We start from the raw sequence: 22,199 nt of genomic DNA on the forward strand, positions 1-22,199 counted from the left end.
TCTTAAAGTAATGATGGCCACTCGTTTTTCTAGCTGCTTTTTTCTTGCCATAATACAAATTCTAACAGTCTATTCAGTGGGACTGTCAGCTGTGTATCCACCTGACTTCTGCACAACACAACTGATGGTCCCAACCCCATTTATAAGGCAAGAAATCCCACTTATTAAACCTGACAGGGCACATCTGTGAAGTGAAAACCATTTCCGGTGACTACCTCTTGAAGCTCATCAAGAGAATGCCAAGAGTGTGCAAAGCAGTCATCAAAGCAAAAGGTGGCTACTTTGAAGAACCTAGAATATAAGACATATTTTCAGTTGTTTCACACTTTTTTGTTAAGTATATAATTCCACATGTGTTAATTCATAGTTTTAATGCCTTCAGTGTGAATGTACAATTTTCATTGTCATGAAAATGCAGAAAAATCTTTAAATGAGGTGTGTCCAAACTTTTGGTCTGTACTGTATCTATACGTCTGTCTACTTAATTTTTTTTTTCTGAACAGCTTATTAAAAAAAAAAAAAATCACAAAGTGCCCCCTTCCATAACTCTGCCTAAACTCCCCTGACAGCTTAACACCGCCTCAACATAGCATCCTTTCCAAGACAAAGCTACAGGGAATAGAGGTTATGCACTAAGCACCAGAACAGCAGCACTGGCAAAGATTAGTCCCCTAACCTTCACCGCCTTGTGGATTGGGAAAAGGCCATGAATGTACTCATAATATACAGCAGGGTGTATATACATTACAGTGTGTACATATAGATACTCTGCTGTATACATTAACATACAAGGGAGTGCTGAATCTGCAGCAGTGTGAGCTCTGCTGAATGGAGCCCCACCTACCCACACTGTAAACAACACCCACCTGTCAGTTTCCGGAGCCTGAAACGTCAGGGAAATTTTGACATGACCTCAAAAGAAGTTAGCAATTCCAAAGAACTCGCACAGATTATTTGTGTGCTCAGAATAAAAAAAAACTTCATACAGATGTATTTACCTTCAGCACAACAATTATTGAGACAAAAGTAGTAGATGCCAATCAATTTTATTGTGAGCGACCCAGAAATGAAATATACCAACTAGGGTTGAGCGAGTATGTTCTGTCCGAGTAGGCTCGGGCGGAGCTCTGAGTATTTATAGCTGCTCGGTGATAAGGTTAAATCGTTCCCGTGTGCATGATTTGCAACTGTTTGACAGCTTTATTACATGTGAGGAATGTGTAAGAAATAGACATTCCTCACATGTAATAAAACTGTCAAACAGTTGCAAATCATGAGCGATTTAACCTAATCACCGAGCAGCTGTAAATACTCGGAGCTCGGCCCGAGCGTACTCGGCGAAAGGGTTAATAGAACATACTCGCTCAACACTAATACCAACGTTTCGGCTAGTGCCTTTATCAAGGTTATCTAAACTTAGAAAAAATTACACAAAGTATGAGAATCATACAAAAATAGAATAGTCGCTATAAAACATGCATAAAGAAAATACATAAAAAATTTTTTTTTTTGAAACAAACAATGCTCATAGAACAGTGATATTATCAGAGACCGTGTTCTTGGAAGCACAAATATAAAGTTTTTTTTTTTGCCTGTCGAGTAAAGATATCAGGTCAAATATCTAGAGACTTCCAGGTTACCAGGAACCATGGGTAAAAGTCCCCTCCATACAGAGAAAGAGTGTGAGTCTCCCATGTGAAGAAAACTTCATATAGAACATATCATGTAAATGTCAAAGTATAATAAACCCAGGAAAAAATACCTTCTCTGGTGCTCGGTGCTCCTAGGTTCAGGCATGTGGGTAAATGGGAATCTGCGTGTTATGCACGCTGCTGTGCACGGAAGAGTGGAAAGCCCGTGTTTTATAGCGACTATTCTGTTTTTGTATGATTCTAATACTTTGTATCATTTTTTTCTATGTTTAGATAACCTTGATAAAGGCACTAGCCGAAACGTTGGTATATTTCATTTCTGGGTCGCTCACAATAAAATTTGATTTGGCATCTACTACTTTTGTCTCAATAAGTGTTGTGCCGAAGGTATATACATCTCACAAGAAGTTAGCCATGGATCATGTGACCAGGAGAGCAGCATATGTTACAGAAGGTTTTGATTTAGTAAGGTGCCTATTAATGGCAATTTACATGAAAGGGACATGTATAGTAGTGGCTAACCCTTTTTATGGTCAACTAGCCTAAACTTGTGCTTCTTCATATTTCTAAATGCTGAAAGTTAAACAAACTGCAATTTCTTAACTTTATAAATGTTCGATTCTTTAATTGGGTTTTAGGTGCCAATTGATTGCAAAAATGAAGGGGTGGTAATGCTCAGACTAGCGTTGCCCTTCTTCCTCTAAGCCTGGATTCACATTAACAAATTTAAAGGTCCATATTGGGACTGCAATGCCCAGGCTATCCTTGGCTCTCCCGACTTGTACTTACAGCCTCCTAGATGCATATGAGGCTATAGGTTTGGGTATGGAGAACCACTGCCAAATATGGCATTGCGGGTCTTTATATGGACTGTGAGATGCGCTCTTGTGACCCCAGCCTGAGGCTGAAGACTGACTTCTAGGCTTTCTACTCGGTATCTCTTCAGTTTCTGAGAGAAGCAGCACTTGTCTGAGCACTTCAGCTACTTCATTTTAGTGGTTGAGGGGGGTCTCTATTCCCAGACCCCCACCAAGAAAAACCTTCTTCCATAAAACTTGTCAGAACAGTTACTCTCTCTAAATTTATTTTAAATTTTTTTTCATTTTAGGAAATGGTAAAAAAAATATGGTCTTGAAGATCAAAGGATGCTATACTTTTTTAAAATTAAAGGGTTACCATTGCTAAAACACACTTTCTAATGGGAAGTGGCAAGCAACACAAATACGAGAAAGGGTATCTTTTAGTATTTTAAATAATTAACAGATGTGTGTTTTTTTTTTTTTTTTGTTTTTTTTTTCTTTATACTGTATATAATTCAAGACTGATATAGAAGTTCCATGTTCCACATTTCCGGTAACAGTGGTCAACATTATGACATCCTAAATGCACCTACTGTAATAACAATTTGTAAATGTGGGGGTTTTCTTTTAATTAATGAAGTAAATGCTTCCAGGAAAGGAAAAGAAAGCGCTTTCCTATCATGACAGTTTTATACCCTTACTTAGACTGTCACATTAAAACCACAGCTTGTAAATTCCAAGATTGGCTTTAGGTACCTGGCCTTTGGATACTTTAATTCCTGTTGCTTTAGTAAACTAATCAAAAATATAACTGGACAAAAGGCGAATGGATTCTGCCTTAACGACTTTGCAACATGGCTATTACGGTGTTTCTATGATTTTGTTTAAAAAAATTGTAAATGGATGGTAAACTTTTGATCGATTTTTAGATTGTAAACCAAGATCACAGTACTGAATAAAGCTTCAGATGGGATGGATAGTTTGTTTCTCCCACTTGGCTGATATGCAAACCAAAGGCTGATTGTTTGATCTTGACAACTATTTATATAAATTTAGCCATGTTGGTTAACAGATACCTTGACTCCAAGATATTATAAATCATTACCTTCTCTTTCACACATCAGTTTTTTGTTTTTTTTTCTTTTGTCTTCCAACACCCCCTCCCCTCAAACAGCCTTGACTTGCTTGGTCGAGTTTGAGCTCACAATACGGATCCAACTAAAGCCCCCGTCTCACATGGCGAGATCGCTAGCGAGATCGCTGCTGAGTCACGGTTTTGGTGACGCAACAGCGACCTCACCAGCGATGTCGCTATGTGTGACACTTTGCAGCGATCAGGCCCCTGCTGTAAGGTCGCTGATCGCTGCAAAATGTCCTGGACCATTTTTTGGTCTTTGCCCTCCCGCTGGTCAGCACACATCGCTGTGTGTGACCAGCGATCAGGCTGGTAACCATGATAAACAGCGGGTTACTAGGGGCACACGCGCACTTAGTAACCCGCTGTTTATCATGGTTACCACTCTGCTACGGTGAGCGGTAACCTCCCGCTCACCGTAGCAGAGTGGTAACCATGATAAACAGCGGGTTACTAGGTGCGCGTGTGCCCCTAGTAACCCGCTGTTTACCATGGTTACCAGCCTGCTCCTGCTTCAGCAGGCTGGTAACCAGGAGCAGGACATCGTGGAAAGATTCACATAGCGACGCAGCAACGATCCCTGACAGGTCGTATCGTTGTCGGGATCACTGTAGCGTCGCTAAGTGTGACGGGGCCATAAGACCATATCCACGTGAAGGGGGAAAAAAAAAAATGCTGCGCGCACACACATCATCCGTATCCTGTCCATATTTTACTATTTTTAAAGAATAAAAGTAGCAACTTTTTTTTTTTTCCCCTTAAATAACAGAAGAAAAAAAAATAAAATGGACAGTTTTTCCCATATTAGGGGGAAAAAAACAAACTGACATGTAAGGTCTAAAGGTCAGCTGTTCTCAATAGGGGAAGGAGTGTTAATCCACATGCAATACAGAGTTGTGACAGTCCTTCAAGTAGGAACTTTTTGTAGCCAATTTTAAAGAGAAACTGTCAGACAACTTGTGCTGCTCAAGCTGCGGGCAGTGCTGCTCGATTGCTGCCAGATGTATTTAAAATATATAGTTAGAAGATCTTGCTATTGTCCCCAACTGGATCTTCAGAATATATTCTATTCTTTAATGCCAGAACTTTATAGAGAGTATACCTGCCTGCAATTGTGCAGCTAGGCTGTGATTCCAAGCACAACTCTTCTTACCCATTTCATTATTATCCGGTAATGATAGAGGTATTAAAATGGAAGATGACCTAATTCTTCCATTTTTAAAACACCAATGTAACTTGAAGCTTATGGACACACAGGCTTATCTCAAACACAGCCCCCATCTATCACTCATCTCTAATAGCACTGATTTGTCTCAAATGGCTTAAAGGAACCCTTTGGCTCCCACTAGGCTCCAAGCCCAGATTTTGTCTGCAACCCCTGTATCACCCCAGATAGATCCAAGAAAGGTTACAATGTTGACCTATTTATGGTTGGTAATGAGGTTTTAAAAAAGTTGAAACTTCAATTATTTGTCACTTTAACTTGTTCTTTGAATAATATCCTGGAATGGCATTAATATAAGTACTTTAGCTATCTAATGTATTATGTTTTTGTACCTAACCATGCATACCAGAAGTCAATTAAAATGGATTCCAAGAAGCGACCTGTTTTTTGTTTTGTTTTGTTTGTGTTTTTTTGGGAAAAAAAATTGCAGATTATGCATGAAAGATATTTATATTATTTTTGGACACTATTAAACCAACGTTTATGTTCTGTTATGCTTGGCAATGCATTTTCTTTATACAAACTATGATCTCATCTTTGCTCAGAAGATACAATTGAAGCCATCAAAGCGCACTACAGGAGTATTACAAGTGCTTAATGCCAAACAAATGTTTGGTAATACAGCTGTTTGCTACACTGATTCTAATTTACTCAGCAGGATTCCCTTTTCATTTCTTAAGTGAGATTAATGCCATGTACTGTATGGTATACACCGAGCATCGGACCTCTGCTTAATTAATGACTTGTTAACTTGGTTGTGCAATGTTTTCTGATAAGCCAAAAGTAGAGAATGGGTTTTATAATGGCTAGGACATTAGCTGCAGCTTTCATTCTTAACATTATTGCTACTTCAAGTGTATTTATTGCTGCAAATTCTAATGTTTCTTGCTTTATAAAACTCATGCACCAGAAATACTATTAAATCTGGCCTGACTTGTATTTCTTAAGCCAGACATAAACCAGGTTTGTCCGTCCATTTTTGTGGGATCAGAAATTGAAGAGCTGCAGATTTGCTTTAACTTCAGCTTCATAAAGCTTTTTCCTTTTTGGTTTATTTTTATATTGATCTGTTTTACCATCTAAACTTCATTATATACTAATATACTTCTGTAGTATACCTTGGATTATATTATTTGGTAATAACTAACTTGTAATAACGTTTCTGGAGTTGCTATAAATCTAATCTTTTTATATAAGATGGGTAAAAGGAAAGATGAAAATAAAATCCAGGATATCCTATAATTTCTTAATTTTTGTTATTGGGTTTGGAAACATGATTTCAATGCAGTTCTTTGTACAATTACACATTAATCGTAGCACGGGGTGGAAATAAAGCTTTCTATGTCCGGTGAAATTTCATATACTGCTCATTCACTTCTGCAGTTTGATGTAAAACAGGAAAACTCGGTGGAAGAATGGCTGCCAATGATATATGCTGTGGATTAAAATGTATATATCATTAGACTAGGTCAACCTCTATAAACTTGCCCTAAAGTAACCGGAACAGTTTAAATGGCTGATCTTCCATAATATTGCAATTCATAGTTCATTTCCTCTGTAGACATTTTTTGCCTTGCCTTTTTTTTTTTTTTTTTTTTTTTAAAAGGCGTACCTTCTAAATGACAGATTTAAAATGGAGGTTAGGGCACATGGTTAATTATATAGATTTTATTTCTGATAGTTACATAGAAAACCATGTACTGGGTGGTCTTACTATAGATTGATCCTGCTTTAATATACCTTCTCTCTGGGTTTGGAGGAGAAAGTTGTATGGTAAAGACTGGCTTGAAGCATGCATATTTTATGTAATGGCTCTACATTTGATATAATTTTATTTATATATTTATTTTTTTTTTAAGGTTGGAAAGCTAATTCAAGAAGGTGCCGGGAAAAGCAACCTTAAAAGAGTGACTCTTGAATTGGGTGGGAAAAGTCCCAACATTATATTTGCAGATGCTGATTGTAAGTTTTGTTCTCAGCCAACATATTTATATAAAATGAAAAGAGAAATGGTCAATTATGTCCTTAATCAACAACCTTATTATGTTCCAGTGGACTATGCTGTGGAACAGGCACACCAAGGAGTCTTTTTCAACCAAGGACAGTGCTGCACGGCAGGATCTCGAACATTTGTTGAAGACTCCATTTATGATGAGTTTGTTCGGAAAAGTGTTGAACGGGCAAAGAGAAGAATAGTTGGGAGTCCTTTTGATCCAACTACAGAACAAGGTCCCCAGGTATTAGTCAGACAAATTGGATAACCTTAAAATAATTTAAAGGTGTTTTCCAGGCTTATCACATTGATAGAGACCTGACAAGCTTCTATATGTGAATCGAGCCAAATAGGACCGCTCCATTAAGTGTGTAGTGGCCACTCTGAGTAGAAGTCACGGCCAGAAATCTCTGCTTGTGGCTTATGTCCCCTGAAAACAGTTTGCATTTCAACTGCCCGATATTTGTGTTCCCCGATAGATTACGTGGGTGAATGATCATAATCTATGGAGAGTCAAGAGGCACCCCACATAGATCATAGTTGGCTAGTCCTAACAAAAATGGTTGGCTCTGGTGACCTTAATTTAACATGTATGGGTGCCTTACACATAGTGCGGGGAGTGGCTTCTAATGTCAGATTACTCTTTGGTTTCGCTTGATTCTGTTTCTCTTGTTTATTTTTTTTTTTCCAGACTGACAAGAAGCAATATAATAAAATTTTGGATATGATTCAGAGTGGTGTTGCTGAAGGTGCTAAACTGGAATGTGGAGGTAAACCTCTGGGAAGGAAGGGGTTCTTCATAGAGCCAACAGTCTTTTCCAGTGTGTCAGATGACATGAGAATTGCAAAAGAGGAGGTAAGATCTATTTTTTTTTTTTTTTTTTTTTTTTTGCTGTGATACGAACTTCTCATTCCTAGTAGTAGATGCAGAATAGTTTTGTAATTCTCTTTTAAGTTTTTTGTGTAGAAATTTCTGCACACATGCCAGCATTTGGCATCATTGCACTTTATTAATTTTTAGTTTACAATATCATGACCTTGCCCACTAGTTATGTAATGTTAAATCTAGCCATGCTACACTGTTCTTTAATTCTGTTAAGTAATGTACTTTATGGGTTGAACCAAGCCCTAGGCTGGCAAAATATTCCATTTCAATAAATGGCCCTCAGCTGCATATTATTCTTAAGAAACAAACTGAGTTGTACTTTCCCTACCTGTGCCTACCGGAAAGTCTCCAACGATGCTTCCAGAGTCTGTCATTGGCTGTGTGTCTGACATCCTGTTTACAGTGCGGCGGCCTATTTGTGCGCTCATTGGCTCTGCTAGTGTAGACGAAACACCCCCTTTCAGAGCTGCCATGTTCACTGATTACCTGTGGCATGGACATCAAGTTGACAGTCAATGCCGGGAGCATCAGTGAAACTGGGAAGGGAGCGTATATTGCAGTTTGTCTCTTGATGACAACCTGCAGCTGAAGACATTCATTTACTGAAAGGCAACAATCCCTTTTAAATGTTGTGAGGATTTTTTCTAAGTTATATTAACTCCGTTTAGAATGTTTCTCTGTAACAAAATATTTGTGATATTTACTTATAACACAAATCCTAAAAACCTTTCTGGTTTTCCTACATCAGTACATTCTAAATATACAGAAAATGGAGAGCGAAATTTAATCAGTAAGGTATAGTGGGTGCCTGTCTCATGTTTCGTATCAACTAGGCACAGAAATGCATAAAATTGTACAAACCGCTTATAGACAATGATTGTAAGTTGTTGCTTTTTGTTTTAAATTCTGACGCATTGCACAAATCATTTGCAGATATTTGGACCAGTACAGCAAATACTAAGGTTTAAAACCATGGAAGAAGTTATAGAGAGAGCCAACAATTCTGACTATGGGCTAGTTGCAGCTGTATTTACAAATGATATCAACAAGGCCCTTACGGTGTCATCAGCAATGCAAGCTGGAACTGTATGGTAATAACATACCTGAAAGCTTAAACTCTCCAGCAACCAACAATGCATTCCAAATGTATGACATCTGTGTGCATATACTTAAGAATTTTAGTGTTGCACCCCGGTAGAATAGTCTACAGTCTATTGACCTCACCCAAGCCGGTAACCCTTTGCTGAATTTAAGAACCCCTTTTTATAAGGGGTATTAAAAGCTACGATATATGTAACAGTGTACTTCAAGTGTTTTGTAACATCTTGCACTTTTAACCATTTATTATTTTACACTTGTTTCAGTTTCCAGTTATTTGGGATTATTTGCAAAGTAGGCAATGCTAGTGTATGTATATATTTTTTTCTTTTTAGTTGCCTTCAGGCATTTCTTGAAAATGTAAATTTAAAATGGGCCTTTCCAAGTTCATGAAAATATTTATTGGCTATGAATTCTAATTAAAGGATATATGACATCACTTTTAAAAGTTATTAGAAGCAATGCAATTTATGGAGTTTCTAGCCCAAAGAGCTTTTTAAAGGAGAACTATGTAAATTAATTGTAAAATTCAAGCTAAAGTAAATTGGTACAGTGGGGTTTCACCAGAATACGAAGTTGAGAACTGAGGCTCCTGAAAGTCAGGGATCTGGAGGTGTAAGGGATTTGGAATTTATACTGATTACAAGGTAAAAGGAGGTAATTTTTGTTTTTGTGTATATAAAATATATATTGTATGCTCTCATCTTGACTTGCCTGAATACTAACTAGCTTCCATGACTATACAGGTTGCTTACAACCAACTACCCCCCCAAAAAAAAAATTAATAAATAAATTGACTCCTATTGATGGTAAAAACTGGAGACAAGAAGTACTCGGTAGCAGTCTCTTTTGCAGATGTCACCTGTCCATTCAGCCACTTTTCTTCTACTAAAGTGCACCCAGTGTACAACTTTTTAAATGCAGTAATGGATCAATTTTTGAAAAATATATCAAGTAACTTTAAAATAAATACTAAAAAAATCACAAAATGTGCACTAACCAGTGACAAAACCACAAGGGCAAAGATGGCCCTATCCTAATCAGATTCACAATTGTCAGACTCCTAAAGCATATGAGATGATAAAAAACTAATAAAGGATATGCAATGCTATTATAGACTTTAGAATCACTACCATAAATAATCAATTTATTTCCTATGGTTACATAGAGGAAAAGTAAATCCAAAAAAATGGGTATCGAACCACAGGATATAAAACATGGACTACAATACAGATCACTGCATATCATATAGGGTACATATGAATAATATTATTATAGAGCATGTTCTACGGTCACAGAAAAAAGGTTGTATCTAGAGAGAATGGATAGCCACCTATCCAATAACAAGAAAACAAATAGTGTATAAATGATGATCAAGAGAAAGTGCTAACTAAGTAGGCAGGACTAGAGGAATACACATATAGTGGTCCAGGTCATATAATATCACTGAATGGCATTAAGCCAAATCTGGCAATAACACATTAAGTAAATGGAAAGCCTCACCCTGCCATACATTACATTAGTGAGAAAGGCAAATGAATACCCTAGACATGCGTTTCGTTACGACGACTCCTGATGAAGTTGCAGTCGCAATAAAATGTGCAGGATACTGTTTATCATGCTTACTCATATAGCGCCATCATATACTGCATCACTTTACAGACCTTATCACTGTCCCCATTGTGGTTCACAATCTAAATTTCCAGTTATGTTTTTGGAATATGAGAGGAAACCCATGCAAACACTAGAAGAACATGCAAGCTCCTTTTGCAGATGTTGTCCTTGGTGGGATATTAACCCAGGACCCCAGCGCTGCAATGCAACAGTGCTAACCACTGAGCCACCATGATGCCTATGGTCCTTCTCCACTAATGTGACGTATGTTATTTGCCATAGTTGCCTCTATGCCATTCAGTGATATTACACATGACATGGACCACTCCATGTGTATTCCTCTAGCCCTGCCTAGGACTTTCTATTTATCACCATTTTACATAATCTTGACACGTCCCTGGAAGAAGCTGGGAGAGAAGCGGCGCCTGACCTTTATCGCAGCTGCTAACATTTTTTTTAAAGGTAGTATTTTCTATCTTAATTAGCCATTTTAGCCTGCTATAAGCCAACTATATATTGCAATACAGTGATTTGTATTGGTTTGTCTGGATTGTCTAGTGTCCTCTATATTTGGCTGACATGGTTCCAACTTTGACTGTATATACTACTGCATAATTCATAAGACTGAGTGCCGTGTTCCTTGTGAGACACTTTTTGTAGTTTAATATTATCCTGTTATTTTTATTTAATAAAGATGTATTACTCTTTTGGACCTATATGCACACTTGAGATTTTTTTTATTGAGATAGAGAGAGTATATATAATATATATACACACTTTTCTTTTTTTTTTTTTAACCATAGGATGTTGATTTAAGGGTACTGAGGTTTACTACTGGCTAGCTTATAAGCATGGATATATAATCCTTCATCTCACATGTTTTTGGAGTCTGTCTGTTCTGAATCCAAGCCCGAGTGGCTTTAGAACAGATTAATGCAGATCTTGTATTTTTTTTTTTCCCAAATATTGTTTATAATAGTTACTTTTGTATATTTTTCAAAAATGGGTTTTGTATGTTTTATTAGAAGCTATTGGTCATGTTGTGAGGTTTCTATGTAGATTCCAGTAATGAATCAGTTGAGGGAATTACTGATTCTCCTTCTACCAATTTTGGGGTTTCCATAAAAATCCAAATCTGATAACAGGAGTTACCAAAGCACTTGGCAAACTATACATTGCTATAGATATCCAACTTTTCTGAATTATCTAAAATCTCACATTTTTTCCTATACAAGATATACACTTTCTGGCCTCTACTATGTATATGCAAGGGATCTATGGGACTAATAGCAATCTTCCTGTCACTATCTCACAATATCTAATAATTTGTCTTTTGGCTACTTAATCTACAGGATAAACTGCTACAATGCCTTAAACGCCCAAAGTCCATTTGGAGGATACAAAATGTCTGGAAATGGGAGGGAAATGTAAGTATTGTTCCGTTCTGTCCACTATGCTCTGTTTAGCATAGAAAAGGGACGTCATATACTGATGTATGTAGTCAAGTCAATGCATTTGACTTATACTTTCATTTTGGGCAGGCAGCAGTTTAGAGTACCAAAGAGTGAAGGAGTGCAATTTTTGTAGTCTGCCTTTTTTCGGTGATGGGGTAGGGTCCAGTTTATGTAGGAATAAGGTCAACTATTACTTTACCTATACAGTAAGGAAACTGTCAAGCACAGCAATAGACCTTCACTCTGTGAAGGGCATTACAATGTAAAGATAAGTTAAGTTGTTTGTTTGTTTTTCTTTTTGTGATTCGATACACTTTCACAATGATTATTTTTAGGATGGGTGAGAGATGGTGTCACTAAAGGTGCTGCATTAGCTAGCTAACCCTAAAATCTAAAAACGTATCCATGGCAGCAGGCCCAGCAGTAAAATCTGAACATGTGTGGAAGGAAATGTGTATTCTGTAGGGTGAGGAGTTCTAACATAAGCCCGAAAACCAATCCTATGTTTTTTTTTGTTTTTTTTACAGGCTGTCCTTAATCGTAACTTAACAAAATGTATTTGTTTTCTTGCAGGGGAGAGTATGGATTAAGGGAATACACCGAAGCAAAAACTGTGACCATAAAGATCTCGCAGAAGAATTCCTAAGAATCCAGTAGAATGTACAATATAGAAATCTGCAGATTAATATTGCTTAAAAGCATTGGCAATTCTCAACCTCCAGTTTGGTCAATACCAGTGAATTAAAATACGCTTGGACTGTGCTCTTTTATTAGATGACTGGTCTGCTGCCACTTCTGTCAAAAGTATCCAGATCACTACTCAGGAAAAGAAGTCATTAATCAATAACCTATTTAAAAAAAAAAAAAAAAAAAGATTCTGTACTTACCAATACAACCTGGTCTGTCCATATTTGACGCTGAGCTTAATCCGATCTGTGTTCTTCATTGTGTACTGAAATGTTTCCGGCTCTGCAGACTCTTAGTGCATACAAGCCAGCTGCTTGTAAGTTTGGAGATATATGGCTCATCTTCTAAGCTAAAATCCAAATCTTCCAGATTTTATTTTTCAAAAAAAAGTCTTTCAGCCAGATAGCATCTACTATTTACAAGAAAGTCTTGTTCTAATCGAGCCAATGTTTTTAAATTGGATTTTAATTGTTTAGTTTTTATTACTGATGAAGGCCTTTAAGATGACAAAGGGTGGGAAGGAAAGGGTATTTTTTTTTTCCCTTCTAGTAGTCCCTGTTCTTGATTTAATATGAATGTAGTTCAGCCTCGCCGTTCTAAATGATATATTAAAGCTTCCATTACTGGCTTTATTGCTTAATAAAATGGACACTAGATAAATCAAGCAGATGGTTTTTCTTTTTGGACATTTTAAATATTTACATGAAGTGGCTAGTAAAATCTAAAAGAGTTCTGCCTTTTAAGTATGTCCATTTTATAGCTATGTAGGAGTTCATGCAGCTAGAATACATTTATGTATGTAGTTATACTGTATTTTAACACCTCTTTTAATTGACACTGTTTTTTTATAAGTTGGTGGGTAAGGATTTTAGCTTGTATATAGTTTAGTAATAAAAGTAAGATTAAACTTATTTGTCATTGATTACATGGTAACTGTTGTCTGCTTATATTCTGCATGTATGTGTATATAAAAATCTATCTATATACTTGCTCATACTGTAATCTGCTTCATATTACTGTGAACATATGTCTGTCTAGCAGTGGAATAGCATGCATTGTCTGTATCCAGCAATGTAAAGGCATGCGCTGTGATTGCTATGTCCTCTAGTATTTGTTTCTAAACTTAATTCACACAGTACATAAAGCTTTCACTATATGTATTCTAAATTCTTGTAGAGAAGATTGGACAGATCTGGTAATTTCTTGGCTGAAAATGTGTTAAAAGGAATCTGTCAGTGGGATCAACCCTCCTAAGCTGTTATAGAAAGTTAAATAAAATGATACCTTGATATTTGAGATCCAATGTTTTTTTCCTGAGAAATCCATGCTTTTATTAATATGTAAATGAGCTGGGCCGCACACTGCTCTCCCTGAAAATCTGCCTTCCAAAGCTTATTTTAAATGAAAGGGAGCATTACCTAGTGTGAGACATGTAGCTCAGGAGAGCAGACTGTCAGTCATTACATGTCTCACACTTGTAACTCCTCCTTTCATTTAAAAGAAGCTCTGGATGCCGATTCTTGAAAAGATCGGTGCCCAGCCTATAGATCCAGCTATTTTATTTAAGAAAAACTTTCTCTGGAATAAGAGATTGGATCACAAATATCAAGGTATCATTTTATTCAACTTTCATGCCCATATAGGCGGCTTAGAAGGGTTGATCCTTATAAGATTCCCTTTGAGTCCTTAATAGCCTTTTGCTTTTCCCTGGTAAAAAAAAAAATATTCATCGCTTTCAATAATCCCACAAAGCAAAGCTGTCCAAACATTCTAGAGATTCTAGATGGCAGTTTTTGAGCGACTTGCTATTTAGTTTTGTAAGGTTGTCGTCTTCGGCAGCCATGACATAACTTAAATTGACGACAAAATATTGCGAGCTATAACTAGCTCACTGGATGATCAGCTACATCACACATCAACTGAACAAAATCCAACATGATAGCTGTCAATCTATCTGCCATTAATTGGCTCTGTCGTGTTTATTTTTGCCTTTCTGTGACACAAATGGTTGGCCAATAAAACTGGTCTTTTCCAACCTCTCTAGTGTATGGCTAGCATACAGTAAAACATTATAAAATATTCTACAGTAAAACCATACAGTTTTGGGTGCATGCACATCAACATCACAAAATGTACATGGGGACCTCATCCCAATCCATACTCTTCTGACATTTTTAATTTATCTTTTAAAATTATTATTCCTATAGACAGGCTTTTTTTTTTCTGACCATCAATACTCCAGTACAATAGTAACCCTAATAGCCCCCAAAATTGTAACTGGAAATAGGGGATTTTTCTTTCCTCCATGCTGTAATGGAAATGACTATATTATTGACCAGTGCCACAGAGCCTGAGCTTTTTAGATTGGTTCATGTTTGTCGACCATACGTTATTCTAATGTGTATATGGAGGCCACAAGATGGTTTAATGATTTAAATGAATCTTAATGAAATTAATGCCACACAGCACCTGCGTGTGACTCAAACTCAATACCAATTGCATGATTTAGGACTCGTGTATATACAACAGTTTGAAATGTAAAGGAATTTGAATATTTTGTATTTTATTTGTTCTCATTAAAACTTTAACAAAATAATTTTCTGAGCCTTTTTCCAAGTGGTTATAATATCAGATTTAATATCATGTAATAGAAGTTCACTACTGGTCTTGGGTGTGCGATTAAACTCTCATAACCTGGAATTTTATACTGTATCATTGTGGAAAATCTACTGGCGACATAGATGGAAACCATGGACATCATATAATTAGTGTCCAAAGAAATGGAAGTAATTTTCGAATATGCAGGAAAATATAGATACTGGAAACAACTACCATTCTTAATCTTCTTGGAATGTATGTTATAGGAGAAACCTAGATTTACAACTCCACAGGGGTTGTTAAAGGGGTTATCTAGGTCAAAAACAAATAATGTGAGGAAATGTACAACTTTTGTCAGTTACAAAGTGTCCCACTCTTCAGATCTTTGCTGTCCCCAGCAGCTCCACATTTGGCTTGGATTCAAAACAGGAGAAGAATTTTTATTTTATTTTTTTCTAGGTCAATGTGACCAATGCAGTGTGTTCGTCAGCTGTCACATAAGGACATTGGATTCACTATTGAAAAAAGTCAGTTATCACACACACAAGCCGAAAGTAGCTTTGCTACAACTGGTCCGGATCTTCAGATTTTAGTAAGTTTGTACATTTTGCCATTTTTAAATACTTTTTTCATATTTCCTCCTTTATGTAAATATTTTTAATTTAAAGTATTGTCAGCTCAAAAAATAATCTTCAAAGGCCAAATCCCCCTAAATTTAAACTTCCAATCATTCATTGTAGATGGGAAAACACCTGTGCCACGAGTTGATTATTTTACTCAAATTGGAAAAAAGTGACATATAAACTGTGTGCAGAATTATTAGGCAAATGAATATTTTGATCACATGATACTTTATATACATGTTGTCCTACTCCAAGCTGCATAGGCTTGAGAGCCAACTACCAATTAAGTAAATCTGGTGTTGTGCATCTCTGTAATGAGGAGGGGTGTTGACTTATGACATCAACGTCCTATATAAGGTGTGCTTAATTATTAGGCAACTTCCTTTCCTTTGGCAAAATGGGTCAGAAGAGAGATTTGACGGGCTCTGAAAAGTCCAAAATTGTGAGATGTCTTGCAGAGGGATGCAGCAGTCTTGAAATTTCCAAACTTTTGAAGCGTAATCGCCAAACAATCAAGCGTTTCATGGCAAATAGCCAACAGGGTCGCAAGAAGCGTGTTGGCCAAAAAAGGCGCAAGATAACTGCCCATGAATTGAGGAAAATCAAGCATGAAGCTGCCAAGATGCCATTCGCCACCAGTTTTGCCATATTTCAGAGCTGCAACGTTACTGGAGTATCAAAGCACAAGGTGTGCGATACTCGGGGACATGGCCAAGGTAAGAAAGGCTGAAAAACGACCACCTTTGAACAAGAAACATAAGATAAAACGTCAAGAATGGGCCAAGAAATATCTTAAGACTGATTTTTCAAAGGTTTTATGGACTGATGAAATGAGAGTGGCTCTTGATGGGCCAGATGGATGGGGCAGAGGCTGGATCAGTAAAGGGCAGATAGCTCCACTCCGACTCAGACACCAGCAAGGTGGAGGTGGGGTACTGGTATGGGCTGGTATAATCAAAGATGAACTTGTGGGACCTTTTCAGGTTGAGGATGGAGTGAAGCTCAACTCCCAGACCTACTGCCAGTTTCTGGAAGACAACTTCTTCAAGCAGTGGTACAGGAAGAAGTCAGTATCGTTCAAGAAAAACATGATTTTCATGCAGGACAATGCTCCATCACATGCATCCAACTACTCCACAGCGTGGCTGGCCAGTAAAGGTCTTAAAGAAGAAAAAATAATGACATGGCCCCCTTGTTCACCTGATCTGAACCCCATAGAGAACCTGTGGTCCATCATAAAATGTGAGATCTACAGGGAGGGAAAACAGTACACCTCTCGGAACAGTGTCTGGGAGGCTGTGGTGGCTGCTGCACGCAATGTTGATCGAAAACAGATCAAGCAACTGACAATCTATGGATGGAAGGCTGTTGAGTGTCATCATAAAGAAAGGTGGAGGCTATATTGATCACTAATTTTTGGGGTTTTTGTTTTTGCATGTCAGAAATGTTTATTTCTAAATTTTGTGCACTGATATTGGTTTACCTGGTGAAAATAAACAAGTGAGATGAGATTATATTTGGTTTTTATTAAGTTGCCTAATAATTCTGCACAGTAATAGTTACCTGCACAAACAGATATCCTCCTAAGATAGCCAAATCTAAAAAAAAAACCACTCCAACTTCCAAAAAATATTAAGCTTAGATATTTGAGTCTTTTGGGTTGATTGAGAACATAGTTGTTGATCAATAATAAAAATAATCCTCGGGCACAATTTCTATAACACAAGGTGCAACATTTCTCAAGAGAAATTTACATCCTGTCCAAGCCTTCATGCAAACAGGAGCCTCGAACTATAACTTTGGTTTTGCCAAACTTTTTTCTGAGCTGTTAGAAACCCTTCCACTTTACAATAAAAGCACTTACTCTCAGCCCACTGGTCAGAAATTTCTCACTTTGAGACTTCTGATCATGTGTGTTTTTTTTATTTTTTTAACCTTGAGAGAGGAAATTGTTGTTTTTGTTCAATAAGATAGGTAATGTATAATAGTGAGGGAGAAAGAGACCTCCACGGAGTTTGAGAGGGTATTTCCACTCTAAAACCTAGACAAAGGAGACAGAATTGGGAATGGATCCAAATGTGCGTTTGGGCTGCATCCGCAAAGCAAATAAATGCTGCAACTGGGTGGAGTCACTGCAGTCTTTTTAATTGCTGCTTTTAAACCATTATTCAATTTTGCAAGAAGCCAATCAGCCACACAGTATTGCAGGGAACAGCAGTTTCACCCTCAAAACCAAGTCATTAAGGAGCTGTTGGCAGAAGCACTTAGCCACTGTAGTCTCTTTGCTTTTCTCTTTTTTTTTTTTCCTCTTCACATATGCACAGTGCAAACTCAGCCTTAAGGAAAATCTATTTTTGAGAACCTCTACTTTTAAAATCTAATTTTTGAGATGATGCTGTCTATAATATACATACAGCTGTGCTAAAAAGTTTACATACCCGGCAGAATTTTTCCTTTCTTGGCCTTGTTTCAGAGAATATGAATGATAATAAACTTTTTCTCCACTCATAGTTATTGGTTGGGTGAAGCCATTTATTATCAACCTACTGTGTTTTCTCTTTTTAAATCTGAATGACCACCAAAAACATCCAAATGATCCTGATAAAAAGTTCACATTCTCCAGTTCTTAATATCCTGTATTGTCTCCTCTAACATCAATGACAGCTTGAAGTCTTTTGTGGTAGTTGTGGATGAGGTTCTTTATTTTCTCAGATGGTAAAGCTGCCCATTCTTCTTGGCAAAAAGCCTCCAGTTCCTGTAAATTCCTGGGCTGTCTAGCGTGAACTGTTCGCTTGGGATCTTCCCAGAGTGGCTCAATGATATTGAGGTCAGGAGACTGAGATGGCCACTCCAGAACCTTCACTTTGTTCTGCTGTAGCCAATGACAGGTCGACTTTGCCTTGTGTTTTGGATCGTTGTCATGGATGAAAGATCCCAGAAACTCAGCTTTTATGCACACAGAGATTACAAGCAAACAGGTCACAGGTGAGGATGTTACCTTTAGTAGCCATTCAAACACATTTGTGTCAAATTCTGTGCATGTTATCAGGCCAAAATCACCAGGGTATGTGAACTTTTGATCAGGATCATTTGGATGTTTTTGGTTGTCATTTAAGATGTAAAAAGAGAAAACACAGTAGTTTGACAATAAATGGCTTCACCCAACCAATAACGATGAATGGAGAAAGTTAGTTTTTTTTGTGATCATTCATATTCTCTGAAACAAGGCCAAGAAAGGAAAAATTCTGCTGGGGTATGTAAACTTTTGAGCGCAACTGTACATACATACATGCAAGCATACATACATACATGCATGCATACAGTGCCTACAAGTAGTATTCAACCCCCTGCAGATTTAGCTGGTTTGATAAGATGCAAATAAGTTAGAGCCTTCAAACTGCAAACGAGAGTAGGTTTTATGAACAGAAGCATAAATCTCACAAACCAAAAAGTTATGTTGCTCAGTTGAATTTTATTACATTTTAAACATAAAAGTGTGAGTCAATTATTATACAACCCCTATGTTTAATATTTTGTGGAATAACCCTTGTTTGCAATTACAGCTAATAATAGTCTTTTATAAGACCTGATCAGGCCGGCACAGGTCTGTGGAGTTATCTTGGCCCACTCCTCCATGCAGATCTTCTCCAAGTTATCTAGGTTCTTTGGGTGTCTCATGTGGACTTTATTCTTGAGCTCCTTCCACAAGTTTTCAATTGGGTTAAGGTCAGGAGACTGACTAGGCCACTCCAACACCTTGACTTTTTCCCTCTTGAACCAGGCCTTGGTTTTCTTGGCTGTGTGCTTTGGGTCGTTGTCTTGTTGGAAGATGAAATTACGACCCATCTTAAGATCCTTGATGGAGGAGCGGAGGTTCTTGGCCAAAATCTCCAGGTAGGCCGTGCTATCCATCTTCCCATGGATGCGGACCAGATGGCCAGGCCCCTTGGCAGAGAAACAGCCCCACAGTATGATGCTGCCACCACCATGCTTGACTGTAGGGATGGTATTCTTGGGGTCCTATGCAGTGCCATCCAGTCTCCAAACGTCACGTGTGTGGTTGGCACCAAAGATCTCGATCTTGGTCTCATCAGACCATAGAACCTTGAACCAGTCTGTCTCAGAGTCCTCCAAGTGATCATGAGCAAACTGTAGATGAGCCTTGACATGACGCTTTGAAAGTAAAGGTACCTTACGGGCTCGTCTGGAACGGAGACCATTGCGGTGGAGTACGTTACTTATGGTATTGACTGAAACCAATGTCCCCACTGCCATGAGATATTCCCGGAGCTCCTTCCTTGTTGTCCTTGGGTTAGCCTTGACTCTTAGGACAAGCCTGGCCTCGGCACGGGAGGACACTTTCAAAGGCTGTCCTGGCCGTGGAAGGCTAACAGTAGTTCCATAAGCCTTCCACTTACGGATGATGCTCCCATCAGTGGAGACAGGTAGGCCCAACTCCTTGGAAAGGGTTTTGTACCCCTTGCCAGCCTTGTGACCCTCCACGATCTTGTCTCTGATGGCCTTGGAATGCTCCTTTGTCTTTCCCATGTTGACCATGTCTGAGTGCTGTTCACAAGTTTGGGGAGGGTCTTAAATAGTCAGAAAAGGCTGGCAAAAGAGATCTTTAATCCACACATGTGAAGCTCATTATTCTTGGTGCCTGAACTACTTCTTAATACTTTAGGGGGACCAGACAGAATTCTTGTGGTTTGAGGGGTTGAATAATAAATGACACTCTGAATTAACTTTTTACGTTTAAAAAAAAAAAAAAAAAAGCAAAAACAAATTTCTGCAGTGCATTTCCCACTTCCAGGCTGATCTACAGTAGAGATGAGCGTTGTTCGACTCGAACTGTTGGCCAATCACAAATTCGAGCTGTTTTGGGCGGTGTTTGAGCCGTTCGGCGAACATGAACGATTTGAGAAAAATTCGGCTGTTCGAGGTTATGTTCGATAACTGTTCGTGCACCAAAATCATAACTGGATTTTTTCTCAGTAATGATGAAAATTAATGTTAATACGCAGTTTGAGTGTACAGCGGGGTGAGGGGAGGGGCAGGGGATGGATCTCTGCAGGAATAATGAAGATCTCCATTTTTTTTTCTCTTTCCCGCATTTACAGTGGGGAGGTGCAATCTGTCAGCCTATCAGCAGCGTACACATGGAGCGAAGTGCTTTTTTTCACACAAGCAAGGGCATGTGTCATTGGCAGTGTATGTCACATTTCCTTGCCCTATAAGACCAAGCCATTTTCCCCGTCGCCACCATTTTCTCACTGCTGCAGCTGCGTGTTAGACGGCACCGCTGTTGCTGTGTGCGCTATACCTTGTTAATTTCAAGCCAATTTTCGCACAAATCTACAGATAGCTTGGGAGTAGGGAATAGTTGTGATTGCAGTCCTTTTAAGGACTAGGTTACAGCATTTCCTACGACTTTTATCAGTCAGGTCTGTGCTCTTAAATAGATAGATTGTGGGAGTAAAGACTAGAGATGAGCGTTGTTCTACTCGAACTGTTCGCCAATCTCAAATTCGAGCTGTTTTGGGCGGTGTTCGAGCCGTTCGGCGAACACGAACAATTTGAGAAAAATTCGGCTGTTCGAGGTTATGTTCGATAACTGTTCGTGCACCAAAATCATAACTGGATTTTTTCTCAGTAATGATGAAAATTAATGTTAATACGCAGTTTGAGTGTACAGCGGGGTGGGGGGAGGGGCAGGGGATGGATCTCTGCAGGAACAATGAAGATCTCCATTTTTTTTTTTCTCTTTCCCGCATTTACAGTGGGGAGGTGCAATCTGTCAGCTTATCAGCAGCGCACACACGGAGCGAAGTGCTTTTTTTCACACAAGCAAGGGCATGTGTCATTGGCAGTGTATGTCACATGTCCTTGCCCTATAAGACCAAGCCATTTTTCCCGTCGCCACCATTTTCTCACTGCTGCAGCTGCGTGTTAGACGGCACCGCTGTTGCTGTGTGCGCTATACCTTGTTAATTTCAAGCCAATTTTCGCACAAATCTACAGATAGCTTGGGAGTAGGGAATAGTTGTGATTGCAGTCCTTTTAAGGACTAGGTTACAGCATTTCCTACGACTTTTATCAGGCAGGTCTGTGCTCTTAAATAGATAGATTGTGGGAGTAAAGACTAATTGTAATTGGAGTCCTTTTCAGGACTAGGTTACATCAGTTCCTATCAGTTTTTGCCAGGCAGGTCTGTGCCAGTGCTGTGCAAGTTTTTTTCACAGCATTTGGCTGAATCTAGCAAAGCTAATCCTTTTTGGCCTATTGCAGAGTGTGTTAGTCAGTGGAGTAGCCTATCTGTGTTGCAAGATATACCACCTGTGTATAGAATACCAATTTTTTTACTGCACCTAGTGAAGTAAAATCTTTTGGGCATAGCATCATTCTATTAGTCCATCTATACTGACCTCCATCAG

The 22,199-nt window shown here is 38.3% G+C and overlaps 1 protein-coding gene across 1 annotated transcript in view; it reads left to right on the forward strand.

The window, feature by feature from the left end:
• Positions 1–14,797, forward strand: part of ALDH1A2 (aldehyde dehydrogenase 1 family member A2) — a 52,193-nt gene extending 37,396 nt beyond the window's left edge. Inside the window, exons 8-13 of the mRNA XM_073652977.1 lie at positions 6,672–6,774; positions 6,865–7,049; positions 7,497–7,661; positions 8,625–8,782; positions 11,756–11,830; positions 12,431–14,797. Of these exons, the coding sequence (XP_073509078.1) occupies positions 6,672–6,774; positions 6,865–7,049; positions 7,497–7,661; positions 8,625–8,782; positions 11,756–11,830; positions 12,431–12,503 (759 nt within the window). The 3' untranslated portion in view covers positions 12,504–14,797. The remainder of the gene's footprint in view (positions 1–6,671; positions 6,775–6,864; positions 7,050–7,496; positions 7,662–8,624; positions 8,783–11,755; positions 11,831–12,430) is intronic.
• The last annotated feature ends 7,402 nt before the right edge of the window (positions 14,798–22,199 follow it).

The sequence above is a fragment of the Phyllobates terribilis genome, unplaced genomic scaffold (assembly GCF_046119375.1).
Source record: "Phyllobates terribilis strain yellow unplaced genomic scaffold, ASM4611937v1 Scaffold_11__3_contigs__length_659146591, whole genome shotgun sequence".
Classification (NCBI taxonomy): Eukaryota; Metazoa; Chordata; class Amphibia; order Anura; family Dendrobatidae; genus Phyllobates; species Phyllobates terribilis.